Source organism: Phaethon lepturus, unplaced genomic scaffold, assembly GCF_000687285.1.
Source record: "Phaethon lepturus isolate BGI_N335 unplaced genomic scaffold, ASM68728v1 scaffold16121, whole genome shotgun sequence".
Taxonomy (NCBI): domain Eukaryota; kingdom Metazoa; phylum Chordata; class Aves; order Phaethontiformes; family Phaethontidae; genus Phaethon; species Phaethon lepturus.
Window position 1 is genome coordinate 34,806 of NW_010517185.1, and position 15,795 is coordinate 50,600.

General features: G+C 36.7%; 1 protein-coding gene across 1 annotated transcript in view; it reads left to right on the top strand.

Moving 5' to 3' along the window:
• The window catches only part of PTPN3 (protein tyrosine phosphatase, non-receptor type 3), a gene marked incomplete at both ends in the record, with an annotated part of 68,155 nt that overhangs the window by 27,402 nt on the left and 24,958 nt on the right, over positions 1-15,795 (top strand). Inside the window, 4 exons of the mRNA XM_010296315.1 lie at positions 2,500-2,563; positions 6,622-6,794; positions 11,456-11,590; positions 13,118-13,294. Coding sequence (XP_010294617.1) covers positions 2,500-2,563; positions 6,622-6,794; positions 11,456-11,590; positions 13,118-13,294 — 549 coding nt within the window. The remainder of the gene's footprint in view (positions 1-2,499; positions 2,564-6,621; positions 6,795-11,455; positions 11,591-13,117; positions 13,295-15,795) is intronic.

Below are 15,795 nucleotides of genomic sequence, written 5' to 3' on the forward strand. Positions count from 1 at the left end.
ATAAGACTTTCAGCTATAAAAACATTTTTGCTTCAAGTCAAAAATACCAGCTATTAGTACTAAGTGCTAGGACAGAACTGCCAATTTGATCAGAAATGAATAATTCTGTTGCCCACTAAGTGACAAACCTATTTTGATCCTTGCGAATGATAGGAAGACAGGACATAAAAGAGGTATCATTATTAATATGCTACAAGTATTGAGTGTTTTAAAAGGAAGCCATGAAATCTAATCATTTGTGAATGTTGCATAGTAACTGGACAGGTTATGGGTGAGTGATAAGGAAAGGTGAGCCACCAGTTAGAATAACTGCATTCTATTCAGATCATGTTCTGGATGTGGCATCTTCAAGCACTTGTTAAATCTAAATCCTTTGATACCTTAATCTCTTGGATTTTTTTGTGGATTGTGCTATATGCGAACATTCACTCAACTTGTAGGCATAACATTGCGAATGATTTTTAGTTAATGTTAAATAAAACTGTCAGATTAGCAAGTGTTCTTTGTCACTGAATTAAACAGGTTTAGTTGTACTTTAAGAAGAATGAATGAAATTGAGAGGGATGCTCTGCTTAGAGGACAGTCAAAATAAAAGAGACAAGGCCCTGATTTGACTTGTATGGTTATGTGGTCATGCAGTGAATCATGTTTTAGAAAAACAAAACAAAAAAAAAGGGGGGGGGGCGGGAAGGGATTGAGAGAGTTTGGGTATTTTGGGATGCTGGCTACCTTTTTGTTGTTGGGTGGAGGGGTTTTTGCTTAGTCTGCAAAAGTTAGTTTTCTGTGTCCTGCATTTCTGCTGGCTGTACATTAGGGTAGATCATGACAGCAACTGTGTAAGCTGAGAATGACTGAAAAACTGTTGAACTTTAAGTCAAGAAATGTGTTAAGAAAGAACCAGAAGCACAAAACTTGTGGTACTAGTACAGGCACTAGGTTTAAGAAAGGTTTTATATGTAAATGAGTTGCACCTCAGTAAATGCAACTGAAAGTTTATATGACTTATTGGGAAGTTCAGAATCCAGAATTTTTAGATGAGCAGTACAGGTAATTACCATGTGAGGTAGCAAGTCCAGTGGCACAAGTATTTCAAGAATTGGCCTGACAGGAGAGGTGGATATGATTTAAACTTTCTAGTAACCTGCACAACAGTTTACCTGGTCGCCAAAGAATGTTGTGAATGAAATTCCTGTTTATTTGTGGTTCTGTAAGTGACGGAGAAAAGCATTTTCAGAAATGGGCACATGTTCAGTTTTACACCTCTTCTATGCAGAAGGAGGGGTTGTTTCTTCCACTGCCTTTCTTATTTGTAGCGGGCAAATATACAAATCCTGTATGAATAAGGAACATTGCTCTATAATTAAAGTGCATCCCTCTCATGGGCAGTGAGGAATGAGTGACATGCCGTTGCCCTGCTTCCTGGGAGTGATGCAAAAACTGTGGTAAGAACTGCGATGACCTTCAATATAGCTCATACCTGATGAGATCTGAGGTGCTGTGAAACATCAGTTGATGAGAATAATCTGAGACTTTTATGGTGTGTAGATGGTTTTTTTCAGGCAGATGTGACTTGATCAGACCTTAAATAGCTTTCCCAAGGCATCCATATGATTCTAGCTGATCACAGATTCCTTTTTACAAAATGTGTAGTTTTCAGTTATTGATGTAGAAGTACTGTAGAGAAAATGTAGGTATTTTAGACCAGTCTTGTTTTGCTGTAGGAAGGTGCGTGGGTACCTAGAAGTTTGTTTAATTTAGCAAAGCTGATAAGCATATAATTAAAATGAAAATTGCTTGAGCACCAATTCCAACTGTAATCCTTACCTTAGAATATCTTTATTCGTCTACTGTGTATATATAGGAGGTATTCAGTTCTATATAAAATTACCACATAAATTATGCAGCAATGTTAATAACTGAAGTGAAAAATATATTAACACTCATTTTTACAGTTTTCATCCTTCTACAGTTATGACTTTAACTACAGTCTTTGTTTAGTTAGTATACAAGTACATGCTATTTTTCACATTGTGAAGCAGATTCTGTGAAGTCTCTGGGAAATTTCAGGTGTTGTATAACCAACTTAGTTGTGTCATTAGGGTCTTAAATTTTGTTCCTTTAGTCACGATTGTCGTGTGATTCTTAAGTTATACAAACCTGACACATATAACATTTGTGCGGCTTAGTAAAGGATGTCATCAAGTTTTTGCTGCAAGAATAGATTTGGTGGGAGAGAATTGCTATGTGAGCTATTTAAAGAGTAAATGAGGAAGAATCTCAATTTTTAAATGACCTTTTCTTAGCTAAAATTTTTACTTTGGGTTTCTTACACCTATTTGCCACCCAACACGGGAGATGGTTGCATACTACATCATATTATACATAATGAATATTTAACAGCTATAATATTTTAGGCTTGCTGTACACAGTATTAATTTTCATTGCTTTTTTTCCTTCTAAACATTGTTTAGTATTTCATAGTCTGTTTCTTTCTTTTAGGGTGAACATATTAAAAATATCCTTTAAAAGGAAAAAGTTTTTTATACAACAACGGCAAAAACATGTAAGTAGTCATTTCATTTTGTTTTGCTCAAGTGGTCATGTTCAGATGTTTTTGGTGTTAAATGTTAAGTCAACAAAAGGCTCTGTTGTGTTAACTTGAAAAGGACAGGTCTGCAGCTGAAGACATGAGATTGGAAAAGGGAATAGTGCATCTCCTGCTGTGTGTAACATGGAGCTCTTTAGAAACTGGCAAAATATATGAAGAGAGTTGACAAAGCTGATGTACAATAGAAAATGGCAGAGTAGTCTTCATAATGCGGTGTGCTTTTTGCAGAATGGTTGTTCATATTAAGCTATGTAACAGAAAAAAAAATCTGGATTAGTGTATTGTACTGCCACAATACGAACAAATAAGTTAAGCTATCTTTTGAGGAAGGGAAGAGAATATTTAATATGACAGGAAAAAATACGGAAATTAGTGACCAGTCGATATATAGATAATTCCATTGAGGACAAAACTTAGATAGTAAAAGGTAAGTGTTAACTTACACTGAAGCTTTATGAAGGCTCTTGTAGTAAATGAGTTCTTAAACTGCTAGGAGCTGTGTTACAAGAAGACCTCTTGACCTTCATTGGTGTGAGGGTCTGCTGAACACAGATTGCTAGGGAGGCTTGTTTTACCCAAGAGGACAGTATTTTCATCTTTTCTTCCCCGTACCTCCCTGTTTGGTGTGTAGCTCCCAAATCTGATGAATGTACATGTATGTACATATTCTTAATTTTCAGGGCTCTTGTGTAAGCAAAGTTAGTATCTAGAGATAGCGTTACTGCACTAATGCTTACACACATAGCATGCACTAAATGAAACTGTCTTCTCTTTTGAGAGAGAGTATCCTAACCCACCATAAAAGGGTCTTAAGTTTTCTGTAAGCTGTAAGTTTCTAAATATATTGTTTATATGTAAACTTGCCTCAGTCTGTTCAAATGTATTTCACTATATGAACGTATCATGCTGAGAGACCTACAGATCTGTAGGAAAAATAAGGCCAGCCACATGACCTTCTTACTCTTTCTCAGTAGATATGAAAAATTAGACCGGGTGTGCTATTAAATCTCCAGGTATTTCTGTCCTTGTCAGTTAGCCCCCTGTGCCTGAAATTTAGGGCAGCAAGTCTGCATGCCTGCAGTATTCCAGTGTTACTGCTTTGAAAAGCTGGCTGTCACAGTGTGATGGGAGTGAGGGGGCGGCTGGACTACGAGGGGGTTTCTCCAGAATGGTGGCTCGCTTTGAGGCCTTCGTGAGGGCAGATGACTGAGGTCACGTCAGTCTTTGGATTTATCAGATCTTTGCTTGGAAGTGCAGGAGGGACTAGGTAAATGAGGCTGCAAGTAAGGAAGGTAGAAGAAGGTGGGGAAAGCAGAGCAGATACTACATATTAATAGGCAAGATTTTACTAAAGATGGTGACGGTGCTGTAACATTTCAGGGTTTTGTATGTCATATGTAGATTTATTTGCAAAAATCTACAGAAAGTTCTCAAAGGCTATGAATTTGCAGTCATCTGGGATATGCCATGTTTCATTGATTTATTCTCCTTATTTCTCTTACTCCTTTTTTCTTTCCTTATACCCCTGTCCTGAAGACTTATGTCACTGTCTCCCTGCGACTCACTTCCTCTTTTACCCTCTCACTGCTTCAGCTGTTTGATCAGCTACTTGGTAGAAGTACGCAGTATTTCTCTTTCTACTGAAGAGCTACGTAAGGACTGAGGAGCAAGACTGATGAATCAGTGAATGTCTGATGCTATAACAGCTTATGATATGTAGACTTAATGAAGGGTGCAAGATTTAAGGCAGGAATAGGAACTATGGTGGTTTATAGGCAACATTTTAAAGCTTCCGGCAATGAAACTTTATGTCCAGTGTGCTTATCTAGTGCTTAAAACCAGCTTCATTTTCTGTGTATTTAAATACGTTTTTACTTGCTCTGCTGTAGATACTTTCAAATTCTCTGTGGATGGAATAGGTATCTATCTGATCAAATTTCTTCTCCAATGCTAAAATAGCAAGAGACTCACTGTAGCTATTGAGAAATGTTCCCTTTACCTTAATGGTCACAAATTTCTCTGATCCTCATTTCTTGATAACTATTAAAATACCATTCTTTTGGAACTTGAGAATTGTGATAGGCACTAGATCCTTGGATCCTGCTAGAACACTCTTTGTCTTTAAAATGGTGCATTGATTTGCAAGGTGGCCTATTAGTGAGCCATATGGTTTTGTTAACAAAAGATTTTGTTAATTTAAAAATTGACTATGTTTTTCTGAAACTTCTGAAAGTATTTATCCTAGTATAAGTCCATATTTAAACTTTTAGCCCACTTAGAAGCTGTTAAGAAGGTTCTGTGACAACAGTTGGGAAGAACATACTTGTGCCTTAGCAAGACTTATTAGTTTTTTCAAACATAGGTTTAAAAGGAGAATACTAGATGTACTTAATTCCTTAGCTTTACATGATGGCTTTTCAGTATAATTAAGATGTTTGGATAATCTAATTTTTATGGCAGCTGAAAGACTAGTACTCTAAGATGACAAAAATAACTATATACTTCCTTTTATTTGTATTCTGGAGTAGTGTAAAATGCTTTAAATAGTATTCACCCAATAGAGGGTATGTAAGAAATGCCATTTGTCTTTAAATCTTTAAGTGATATATGCTTTTGATATTGCAAGAAATTCTGAGTTAAAATTTCACTATGCTTGCACACTTTATTTTATATAAGCTAATTAGAAGCAGCTGTGGTGAACTGACAAACAGGTTGATTATTCCAGCCAAAATGGTCAGTAGCTACTTCCCAGCAGGTTCATTGCTGGGAACAAACAAAAGGACAATGGCCACTAGAAATCAAGGTTTTATCCAGGTGGGACCTCTATTTCTTGCTGGAGTGTATGAGAAAGAGTTTTTATTAGGTCTTTCTGAATCCTTTAATAAAAAGTCTTTGCAACCCAAATCCTGTCTTTCTCCAAACTATGAGCTAGAAAGAGAGATTTACCCAGATGGTTGCCTGCCTAATTGTATGCTGAGGTGTCAAAATTCAGTCATAATTCAGAGCAGCTGGAAAACATGAGATGAAATTGAAAACTTGCCTTTTTTTCACTGAAGTGCTGAGCTGTGGTAGCACTTAACTCAGGTCTCATGTTATCTTCCTTTCTCCTCTTTGCTTTATTCTTCATTCCACTTTCTTTGCATGAATAACTATATTAACTAAGCAAAGCTATATCTTGTGCAAAACTCTCTTGGGATGTGAACCAGCTCAAGTGCTACAGTTGGTGAGGGCATAAACATGGGTGGCACAATTGTTGGGTGTTACACCTGTGTTTCACTAACACTTTGGCACTGAATTTACAAGTAAGAGTTTGCACCAAGACATACAAGGTTTGTATTCTGCTTTCTTTTGGTCTCCTCATTGTGACCTCATGTTATCATCCAGAAAGCAGGACTGGATTTGAACAGCAGTAGCAGCAGCTCCGGCCCATCACAGCTCCTTTCTTTCATCCAAGATGGATTACTGTTAACACCTTCAGTGTGTTCTAAAAGACTATCAAGCAGATGCTTTTTGCATACTATGCCTCTTGAAAAAACCCTGTTGAATTGAAGCCTTATGTGAAGAGTTTGAATTCACAAATTGGGGGTTTTGTTTCTTTCTACATTGCATCCTTAGTGGAATGTTCAAAAGTTTTGTTTGTCATAGGAGGTGAAGATCTGACTGGAAACCTGAAACTAAATTTAGCTGTTTATCATTATACTCATATATAAAAAAATCTTTACCACTCTAGTTGTAAACATTTCATTAACACTCTAAAATACTATGAACTGAAAGACTGAAAAGTTTAAACAATACTGAAAAATTATTAAAGTGTCTATTTTGCAGTTTAGAATTTCATATAGTCACAGAGCTATTTTGGCCATTTCCAGCTCAAAATCTACTATACGCTGATTTTTTTGTTTTCTTAAATGCATTTTTCCTATTTATGCTAAAAGTGATGTTGTTTTATGAGGTTGCTTACTGTGTTTGATCTGCTTGTATATATTGAAACACAGTATTTCCTACTGTTACAGAATGAATCCAGAGAGCATATTGTTGCCTTCAACATGTTAAATTACAGAGCATGCAAAAATCTATGGAAATCTTGTGTAGAGCATCACACGTTTTTTCAGGCAAAGTCGTCACTACCTCATGAAAAAAAGATATTGTCACATTACTGGACAATGGGTTCTAGAAATCCAGCCAAGTAAGTATTGTGTGAAACCATGTTTTGCTTTGTAATGGGAACGCGGGAGGATTTGTGTCAGTGATAGCTCAAGTTGGAGTGGCAGAGTTCAGTTCTGCCCACAGCTGTGTCCCAGTCTGTATGTGAACCATTTGACAAGCTTTATAGCTGTGGTTTCAGTTTCTGCAACTTGGTGTCATTATGATAGAATTTTTCTTACGATATTCTAAAAAGTTATTTGAATATAAGTATGTTTTACTGGTATTGTTTCAACTCGCTGTTTCAGTTTGAGGTATAAAAACACTAGAAAGTAAAAATGTCATGTAGCTAATGATTAATAAAAGAATTTGCAGAACAGATTTGTTTTGAACTGTTTACCCCCTAGTGCCATATACACACTCTGTTTAATATGTCAGGGCAATTTCTGGAGGTGTTAAAGCAACCACTTATTACTGACATCAAGATGAAAAACTTTGTCCCATTCAAGTATTCAAGATACCATTTTTGTGACACTTCTAATCTTTTATTTGCCTCGTTGGGTTCTGCTAGTCATGGAGCTCGTAGTTTCATAGTGGTATCTAAGATCTAGTTCCCCAAAAGCAATACCCAGAGCCTGACATTTTGCTATATGAAGTTGGGATTGTTCCTTCCCATATGCACCAGCTGGACCCTAACTTCATCAAACCTGCCAGTTTATTGTCTAGTCACTTGATGTTGTAATGTCCTTCTGCATTTCTTTACAGTTGGCTTTTATTTTTGCCATCCTGTGTGACTGATATCTTCAGAAAACTTTATTCACTCTCTTCTCTAGATCAGTAGTGAATATATTGAACAGAAGAGCCCCCAACAGATATCCCTGTAAGACTTCACTGCTGATCTTTTTTCACTATAAAGTTAAAACATTTTTTTCTGTTCTCTCTTTTTATGTCACAAGTGAACAGGTAATTTCTCCAGGAGGACTCTATTCCTTACTTTCTTTATGGGTTTAAGGGACCTTGTCAAATGTCTTTTTGAAATCTTGAATAGATTAAGTGGCTAGTTTAAAGTTTGAGGTTATTCTCAAGTAGTTCTGCTGTTTCATCTTAGAGGCTTTTAGATTTCTTTATAAATATCAGTCCCAGTAATTTCTTTCATTATATTGATTTGTCTGTTGTTTCATTTATTAGCTACAAATGTGTCATGCCGTCTCTTGTCACCCTCCTGCCTATGTCCCATCCCCAGCACCCTCACCCCTGAAAAAAATTCTGTCATGAAGCATATAAAAAAATTTTCATATTAATAGTGAATGAAAAAGTTCTCTCTGAACGTGAGATTTTGAAGGGTTCTTTGATCATCTGTAGTCTCTGTAGACTCTCTAGAAACCTTGTTACTGATGATTTTTTGAGAAGTATTTTATTGTTTTCTTTTTGTTTGTGGGTTTTTTGCAGTATGTTCCTTTAACAGTTGAACTTTACATTTAATTTGTCAGGCTGATTCTCTCTTTCCTATTTGGATAGTCTTCAACTTTTGAATGATTTCACCATACTTTAAATACCTTCCCAGACTTTGGCTGGCTGGCTTTTCATGTTGTCATGTCTCTTTAGACACTGCAGAAATTCATACCAAGTGGACTAGTATTGCTTGTAAATGAAGCAGTTAAGCTGTGAGGGCTGTCCAACAGTAAGGCGGCTGATAAACATGTTTTCTGCTGGAGTGGCATTCTGTATTTTCACAATTTTCACCTGGTAGGAGATCATAGCGGAAGCAAATGAAAACATGTAGTTGTAATCCAATTTTCTAATGTTTTACAGAACTGTATTTTGAGAATTAGCTCCTCTATGCAGTGACATGGACTTGTTCTTCCTATGGTGAAGGTTTTGAGGAGGTGACTTTGTCAAAGCTTGTAGGATTGTCATGTCTTGGAGTCCTTTATTTCTCTCATATATGCACACAGTTTCAAAATCATGATGCTTGTAAATACACATGCACACACAGGCGTTGCACAGCCCTTGTAACGTTAAGAAAGAAAACAGTATGAGTTCCAAAGGGTACCAGTTCAGTATCATTCCAGTTTTTACCAAATATTTGATTTTTGACAAATTTTGCTGTTTCTTAACAGCCTGTAACATGCAGGGTAGTTCTCATTGTTAACTAAGTTACTAAGAAGGACTTCTTTTCAAGTAATTTCATGCTCTGAGGCATTATCTCTGGTGAATTGCTTATTTAGGACCTTAAGAAATCTCTAGGGAGAACTGTTCATTGTGGTATCTTCCATCAGCTTAATGATGTCCTCTGTACTAATGCATTCTTAAGCCATATTTATGCCAGCAACAAGCATGAAATTTAGGATCTACATGAGGCAGAAATGACTTAGCAACCTCTACTATCAGAGACTGCTAAAGTACTTAAGCAACAGTAATTTTGGAAGACTTTCAGTAGTTCCTATCAACTTGGTCACTGTCACTCAGCAAATTATTTTCTCAAAAGATTTAAGGAAAAGTGTGACTTCTGAAGTCATCTGTCATATATTGAAAATTTTTACTTTCCTACTTGTTTGTGATTGTGGAATGTTGTAAGAGACAACATGAGGTTCCACGTTCCTTTTCAAGGATGGCTCTGAGCTCATGTGAAGGCTACACAACTGAAAAACAGATTCTGTATTCTTTATGAAAGGGAGCAAAATTTTGCATTGAGTAAAACAAACAACAAAACCAAAAAACCCCAAATATGCGCACAGAAACCCCACCAACCACACCATACAACCCTGGAGTTTTTAAGATTGACTTGTCTTCAACAATTCTTTTCATCTAACTTCTGTCAACTTTGAAGGGAGTTACATTCAGGTTTTGCCACCTTAAATATCACAAGTTTTCATCTGGAATTTGTGGCTTTCTTGTGCTATGTTCTGTTACACTCATGTGAGGCAGATATCCTAGTATTTATTGCATCATTTCAAATAGTTGAACTTTTGCAACGCTTTAGTACAATTTCTTATTCACACATCTCTGTGCCCTTCTAGATTCTCCTAGCTTAAGGTACTAGTGGAATTCCATTTAAATTAGGCTGCTGAGTTGTATAAATCACCTGTAAGCCTTATTCGAAGGGCAGGCCTTAACCGAAATATCTAGAGAACATATCGTTAAAGCGATTCTGTGATTGGGGTTTGGGGTTAGGGCTCTGGCATTCATCAAACAAGTATCGTTGCACCTCAAAATTCACCTGCATTGGAAAATGCATGAACGGGCACTTATAAAAAAGGAAAACTGATTAATGCAAAATTTGTGGAATTCTTCAAGATGCATTTTTGTATAATACATCTTCTTTATCCACTCTCCCTAGCTACTCCACCCATGTAAGGCTTCTTTGAAAGAACTCTTTGTTTTTGTAGAAGATCAGAGTAGCTGGTGAATTGTTATTGTCATTAAGACGACTTAAAAAAGTAAAATGCTTAATACAGGCAAAAGCTTCTCCTGAGTTCATGGACTGTCTGTTTACTAAGCCTGAAAACATACATGGGTAGCTGATTTTTACATGTAGATGCTTCATACTAAGTATTCCATCTTTGTTTTTTAAACTGGGAGGAGCTTTAAAAGTACACGTTTAGAAGATGAAGGAATTAATTTGCTTTAAAATCATGGACAAGATGTGTAAAATACTTTAGAATGTTAAAAATAAGTTTTGGATTGCTTTTTTGCTTGTATAAACAAAAAACAGCACAATGCAAAGCATGCTTAAGGTTTGGTATTAGCATGAGAAATATCCACAGCATAAACAACTTATTTTTACCCTATGTAAAAGTAAGACATTTTAGCTCTATAGTAAAGTCCTCACATACTCTGCTATCCCAGACACCTATATGTACAGCTCAGGACTTAGTGAGCCAAAGTTGATTTCTTTGTAACTTATAAATTGTTTTTTTGCCATGAGAAATCCTAGGACTGTAAACTTGACGATGAGCAAAAAAGTTGCATAAAAGTTAGCTTATCTCAATTTTGATCTGCTTAAAAAAATTCTTTATACTGTGTAATTTCACTAGTAAGATATTTTTATTGCTTTTCTAGCTGAGGTTATGATTCTGATGCAATCCTTATCTTGTCAGGTTCTTGTCACAAGAAGCAGTTCAGACTTGGAGATCCCCTTTTAATGTCGGATCTTTCTCTAATGGTTTATTCCTGTAAGGAACGCATCACTCAAATGTGGCTTCCTTCTGAAAATAGAGAATGGTCTGGTGTAGCTCTTACTTGCTGAGGCAGCAGGTAGATGGCTAAAGTAGTCCTGCGCTCAGTAAAGCCATTAGTGAATTATTACCCCTTTATGAGTTTTAACAGGGAACATCTAGAACCTTTTGCCTGTATTTGAACCATGTTTTGTCAGGCACTCAGTTCAGTGCCCATAGGACATACCGAATTTCCTGTTTTCCCCTCCCATCTTCTTAAACACAATTGGCTAAAAATAACTCTCACAAAAAGTTATTTTTATCCAGGCTTGTGATTTAACATTGTAGCAGGGATTAACAAGCAGTTCTATTGCCACAAGTGAAGGACAGCAAAATGGCTCTGTCAGAATGCAAATGCATATGTAAGGAGGTGTAAGCATGGAGGGACTCTTTAAAACACATGAATTATAAAATTGGCTTTAAGCATATTTTATTTCTTTTACATTGTCTATGCAAAATAATTCACGTACAGTGTTTTTCTTTTCAGGTCTGTAAACAGCCAGTACTGCAGAAAAGTTATAGGTGGGATGGTTTGGAACCCCTCTATGAGACGATCTCTATCTGTTGAGCATCTAGAGACCAAAAGCCTTCCATCTCGATCACCTCCTGTTACCCCTAATTGGTAAATCCAGTTTCAACCTTTCCCATACCTTTCAGCCTCCTACCTTTTCTAATTGTGTGTACTGTAGCAGAATAATTATGTAGTGTGTACATATATATTTAAACGTTGTTATTCTGAGAATATATGTGATGACAGGAGAAGAGTGGGTGTCACCTCAACTTTAGCAAGACTTTTGATACTGTCTGCCAAAATATTATACCCAAGTTAAAACATTATGTTCTGAAAGGGTAGACAAGAAGATAGTTTAAAAAAAAAAAAAAGTGGTCAGATGACTGGACTCAAGAGGGGAGCTGGTAATGGGTCCTACTCTACCTGGAGGCCAGTAACAAGCGGAGTATTGCAGAGGTCAATCTTGGGACTTGTCCTGCTTAACATCTTTATGACCTGGAGGAGGCAATGGAGTGCTTGCTCATAAAGTTTGAAGAAGACACCAAACTGGGGGGATGAGTCAGTAAGCTTGGGGACAGGGCTGCAATCCAAAGGGACCTTGATAGTCTAGAGAAATGGGCCAATAGGAACTATATGAAATTCAGTGAAGACAAATGCCAAGTCCTAGAAAGGAAGAACCCAGTGCAACAGTGTTATCTGCGATGCAACTCCCTGGAAAAGGACCTGGTAATCTTTGTAGGCAGCAAGGTGTACGTGAGCTATCTGGTGTGCCCTGGCAGCAAAGAAGTCTAATAGCAACCTGGTGGTATTAACAGAAGTATAGACGGTAGATCAAGGGAAGTGACTATGTCCCTCTTGCTCAGCATTCATTAGACCTTATTAGAATGCTGCAGCTGCTTTTGTGTCCACTAACGCAAGACAGACACTGACAAAGTGGAGCAAGCTCAGCAAAGGCCACCAGCCACCAAAGTAGTCAGGAGGCTGGAGTACTCGCCCTATGAGGAGAGGCTGTGACAGCTGCACTTGTTCAGCCTGGAGAAGAAAGGGGTTTCTGGATATCTAGTAACAGCCTGGCAATACTTAGGAGGAGGCTAACTAGAGGATGAGGCCAGGTTCTTCAGTGTTGCATGGTGGGAGGATGAGGCAACAGGTATGTGTTGAAACTAGAGAGTCTCTGTCTGAACATAATGAAAAACTGCTTCATCACAAGGACAGTTGAGCAGTGGTTGCTTAGAGAAGCTGTGTGGTCTCCATCCTTTAAGTTTTTTGAGATCTGACTGAATAAAGCCTTAAGCAGCTTGCTTTGGCCTCAGTTGACCATGCTTTGAGCAGGAGATTGGACTAGATGACCTCCATAGGACCCTTCTGACCTGAATTACCTTATGATTAGAACTTTAACAATACAGGTAGCATTTTACAGGGGGGAAATTCCAAATCCGTTCAGGGTACTGAACCTAGCAATGTATGAATGCCTAGTATACCATACAAAATGTTTAAAAACTGATTACTTGGTGAGACCTATAAGTCTGTTGTGAAGATTTCAGGACATAGATTGCAATAGGATGGAAATTTCACTTACATAAAGTTTTATGAATTATTCTGATTTTCCAACTTGTGTTTGTGTTCCTTATTTTTAAGGCGGAGTCCTAGACTACGTCATGAAATTCGTAAACCACGACACTCATCTGTAGATAACCTTACAAATGAGATTAGTTATATTACTGAAACAGAGGATGTTTTTTATACATATAAGGGCTCTCCAACATCAAAGGACAGTGATTCAGAGTTCTCTCAGAACCGTAGTCCACAGAGGAGGTAAGGACTTCTGCAAACAATTCGTTACCTATTTTGATTTTTTTAGAAAGCATCAAACAAAAAACAAACACCGTTAATATAAAACAATTGTGATCAGTTATAAAATTAAAATGAGTTCAAACAGTTTTATGTTTGTGTAAGCTTTATTTTGACAGATCACTAAACTGGAAATGCCGTGTTACAAAATGACAGGTTAAAAACAAAGCGACCGTTCATCCCTAAACAATTCTTAGTAGTTGGGTTCCCAGTAAAATTAGAGATGCTATTAAGGCATGGTTGTTCATATCTGTAATATCCTGTAATATCCTGTTTCCTAGTAGGTTCTGCAACCCGTTCCTACCTGTTATAACCTTTTTTGGGGGGAGGGGGGAAAGACTTATCAAATGCTTTAAAGAGTTTCCTTTTATGTTCCAGCTCAGCATCGTCAGTTGAAAGAGTTACTGCATTTGAGTAAATACGAGAACATACTAATGCTAGCGGTCATCTATCTTTTTCTTCCTCAGAGGAATTGTAGATTGCTAGTCTAAAAGCAGTCTCTGCTTTTTGCCTTGAGGCATTTTTGCTGTATTCCTTGAGGACCAGTTTCGTCCTCCCCTGCAGCAATCTAACCACTGCTAGGTTTGCTTCCAGGGCTTGAAGCACCTATCATTGTGCGCTGACTATTTGTTTGCTCATATATTACATTTTACATGTGGCTATACTCTTATCTTACAGAGTTATTTCTTAATGAGTAACTTCAGATTAACACAGTATTAACTTCAGAAACAACGTACAAAATTATTGATTGTTCAGTCTCAAAAAGAAAACAGAGCTACTTCAAAACTTTCAGCTGGGGAGAATACTATGTATTAAAATGCAGGTTGCATTGTAATGTTAGAAAAGGAAAAATGGTTTCTAGTGATCCCTAGTAACTTTTTAAGGCAAGATGTATTTTGAGAAGCAATGTATTAGTGGAAGCTGGTAGGACACCTACCTCTGTGCTCACGTACAGCTACAAATTGTAGCTTTAAGCTATGGATTTAAACTGTTTTCTTGAAATTTTAATTTATTGTTGTTTATTATTATTTATGTGTTGTTACTACACTATAGCAGAGAGGTTTCTATGAAAGAAGGGGAAAAAATAACATGTATGCATATTTGGAGTTTGTCGCTGTGGTGTTTTAAATTGTTTTTCTATTTTTCTGACTGGAAGTCAGATAAACCTTAGTGCTAGTAGGATCAGTAATAGCCATGATAATATATAAAAGTGATGCTGCTAAATGTTGTGAATAGTCACAGATAGGAAGCCGTGTCTTTCCTGTGTTTTAACATTTACAGATTATACACTTTTAGAAGTATTTTCTGAGTAAAAACAACAGGAGTCAGACCCTAAGAGGAGGTGATAAGGGTAGAAGAAGAGACATCTGAGGGTAGACAGAAAACTAAGTTACCATGCTGTGTTCTGTGTGTACCAGATTTTGTTTAGCCAGTTAGTACGTTGTTGGTTTTTTTCTTTTATTTTTCTTTTCTTCCCCTGTAGTTTTTTTCCTTTCCTTCCTGTTTCACCTTTCCTATGCCTACTGAGAATGGAGTGGGGAAGCCTGCTTTTATGCTATTTCTCAAACAGTGAAAATAGGATGTTCTAAATTTGAAAATAGCACATTCATTTATTTTCTGAGCAGTAAACAGCTGTGCTGTATCCAAGTAATATCACTCATTGTGGAGAGGCTTACTGTTCCTGTCTCATAAACCAGATTTTCTATAAGTTTTATCCCAATTCTTGGTTTCTTGGGTATGTTTATAATATTTGATACTCTGCAGATAATGAAAAAATACTTGCATAAATCTGATTAATTTAAATTTGAAGTACGTGTTTTGGAAGGAGAATGTAACACATGGAATGAATGAGCCTTTGTTGTATTGACTGTTATTTTAGTGAAGTAAAATGGTCATTAATACTTTCTTTTTTAACTGAGGTAAAATATACAGAACACATACAAATAAAAAAAAAATGCTTCTTCTCTACACTGATGTTTTCAACAGCTTATGTTAGTCCACATTCCAGTTTTTCTTTTATGCTCTTACAGTAGTCATTACTTACCTCACTCTCCTTGTTGAAAGATGTAAAGTAAGATTAACTATGTATGTATAGTCAAGTCTGTCTTTCTCTGAATGCTTTATTGAAACAGGGAATCTTACCCTATCAGCTAAATCTGTTTTATTAAAAAAAAAACAAAAACCAAAACAAAACAACAAAAAACCAACACCCCCCAAAAAAACCTCTGTGTATCTTCAGTATTAAATATGGACAAACACTTATCCTGCACTTTTGCCACACTTTAGGAATATTTAGATATTAACTATAAATCACCTTGCAGTGTACTGATAGAGCTAACGTACCCATTTTTGCCGTGCTGGTCTTTATTAGATTTGAATTGACATAACTGAAATGTGTTATGGAAAAAACCTGAAATTGTAAATCTGTTTTTCTTTCCCCTTAGAGGAGAACCAAGAGTAGCTTC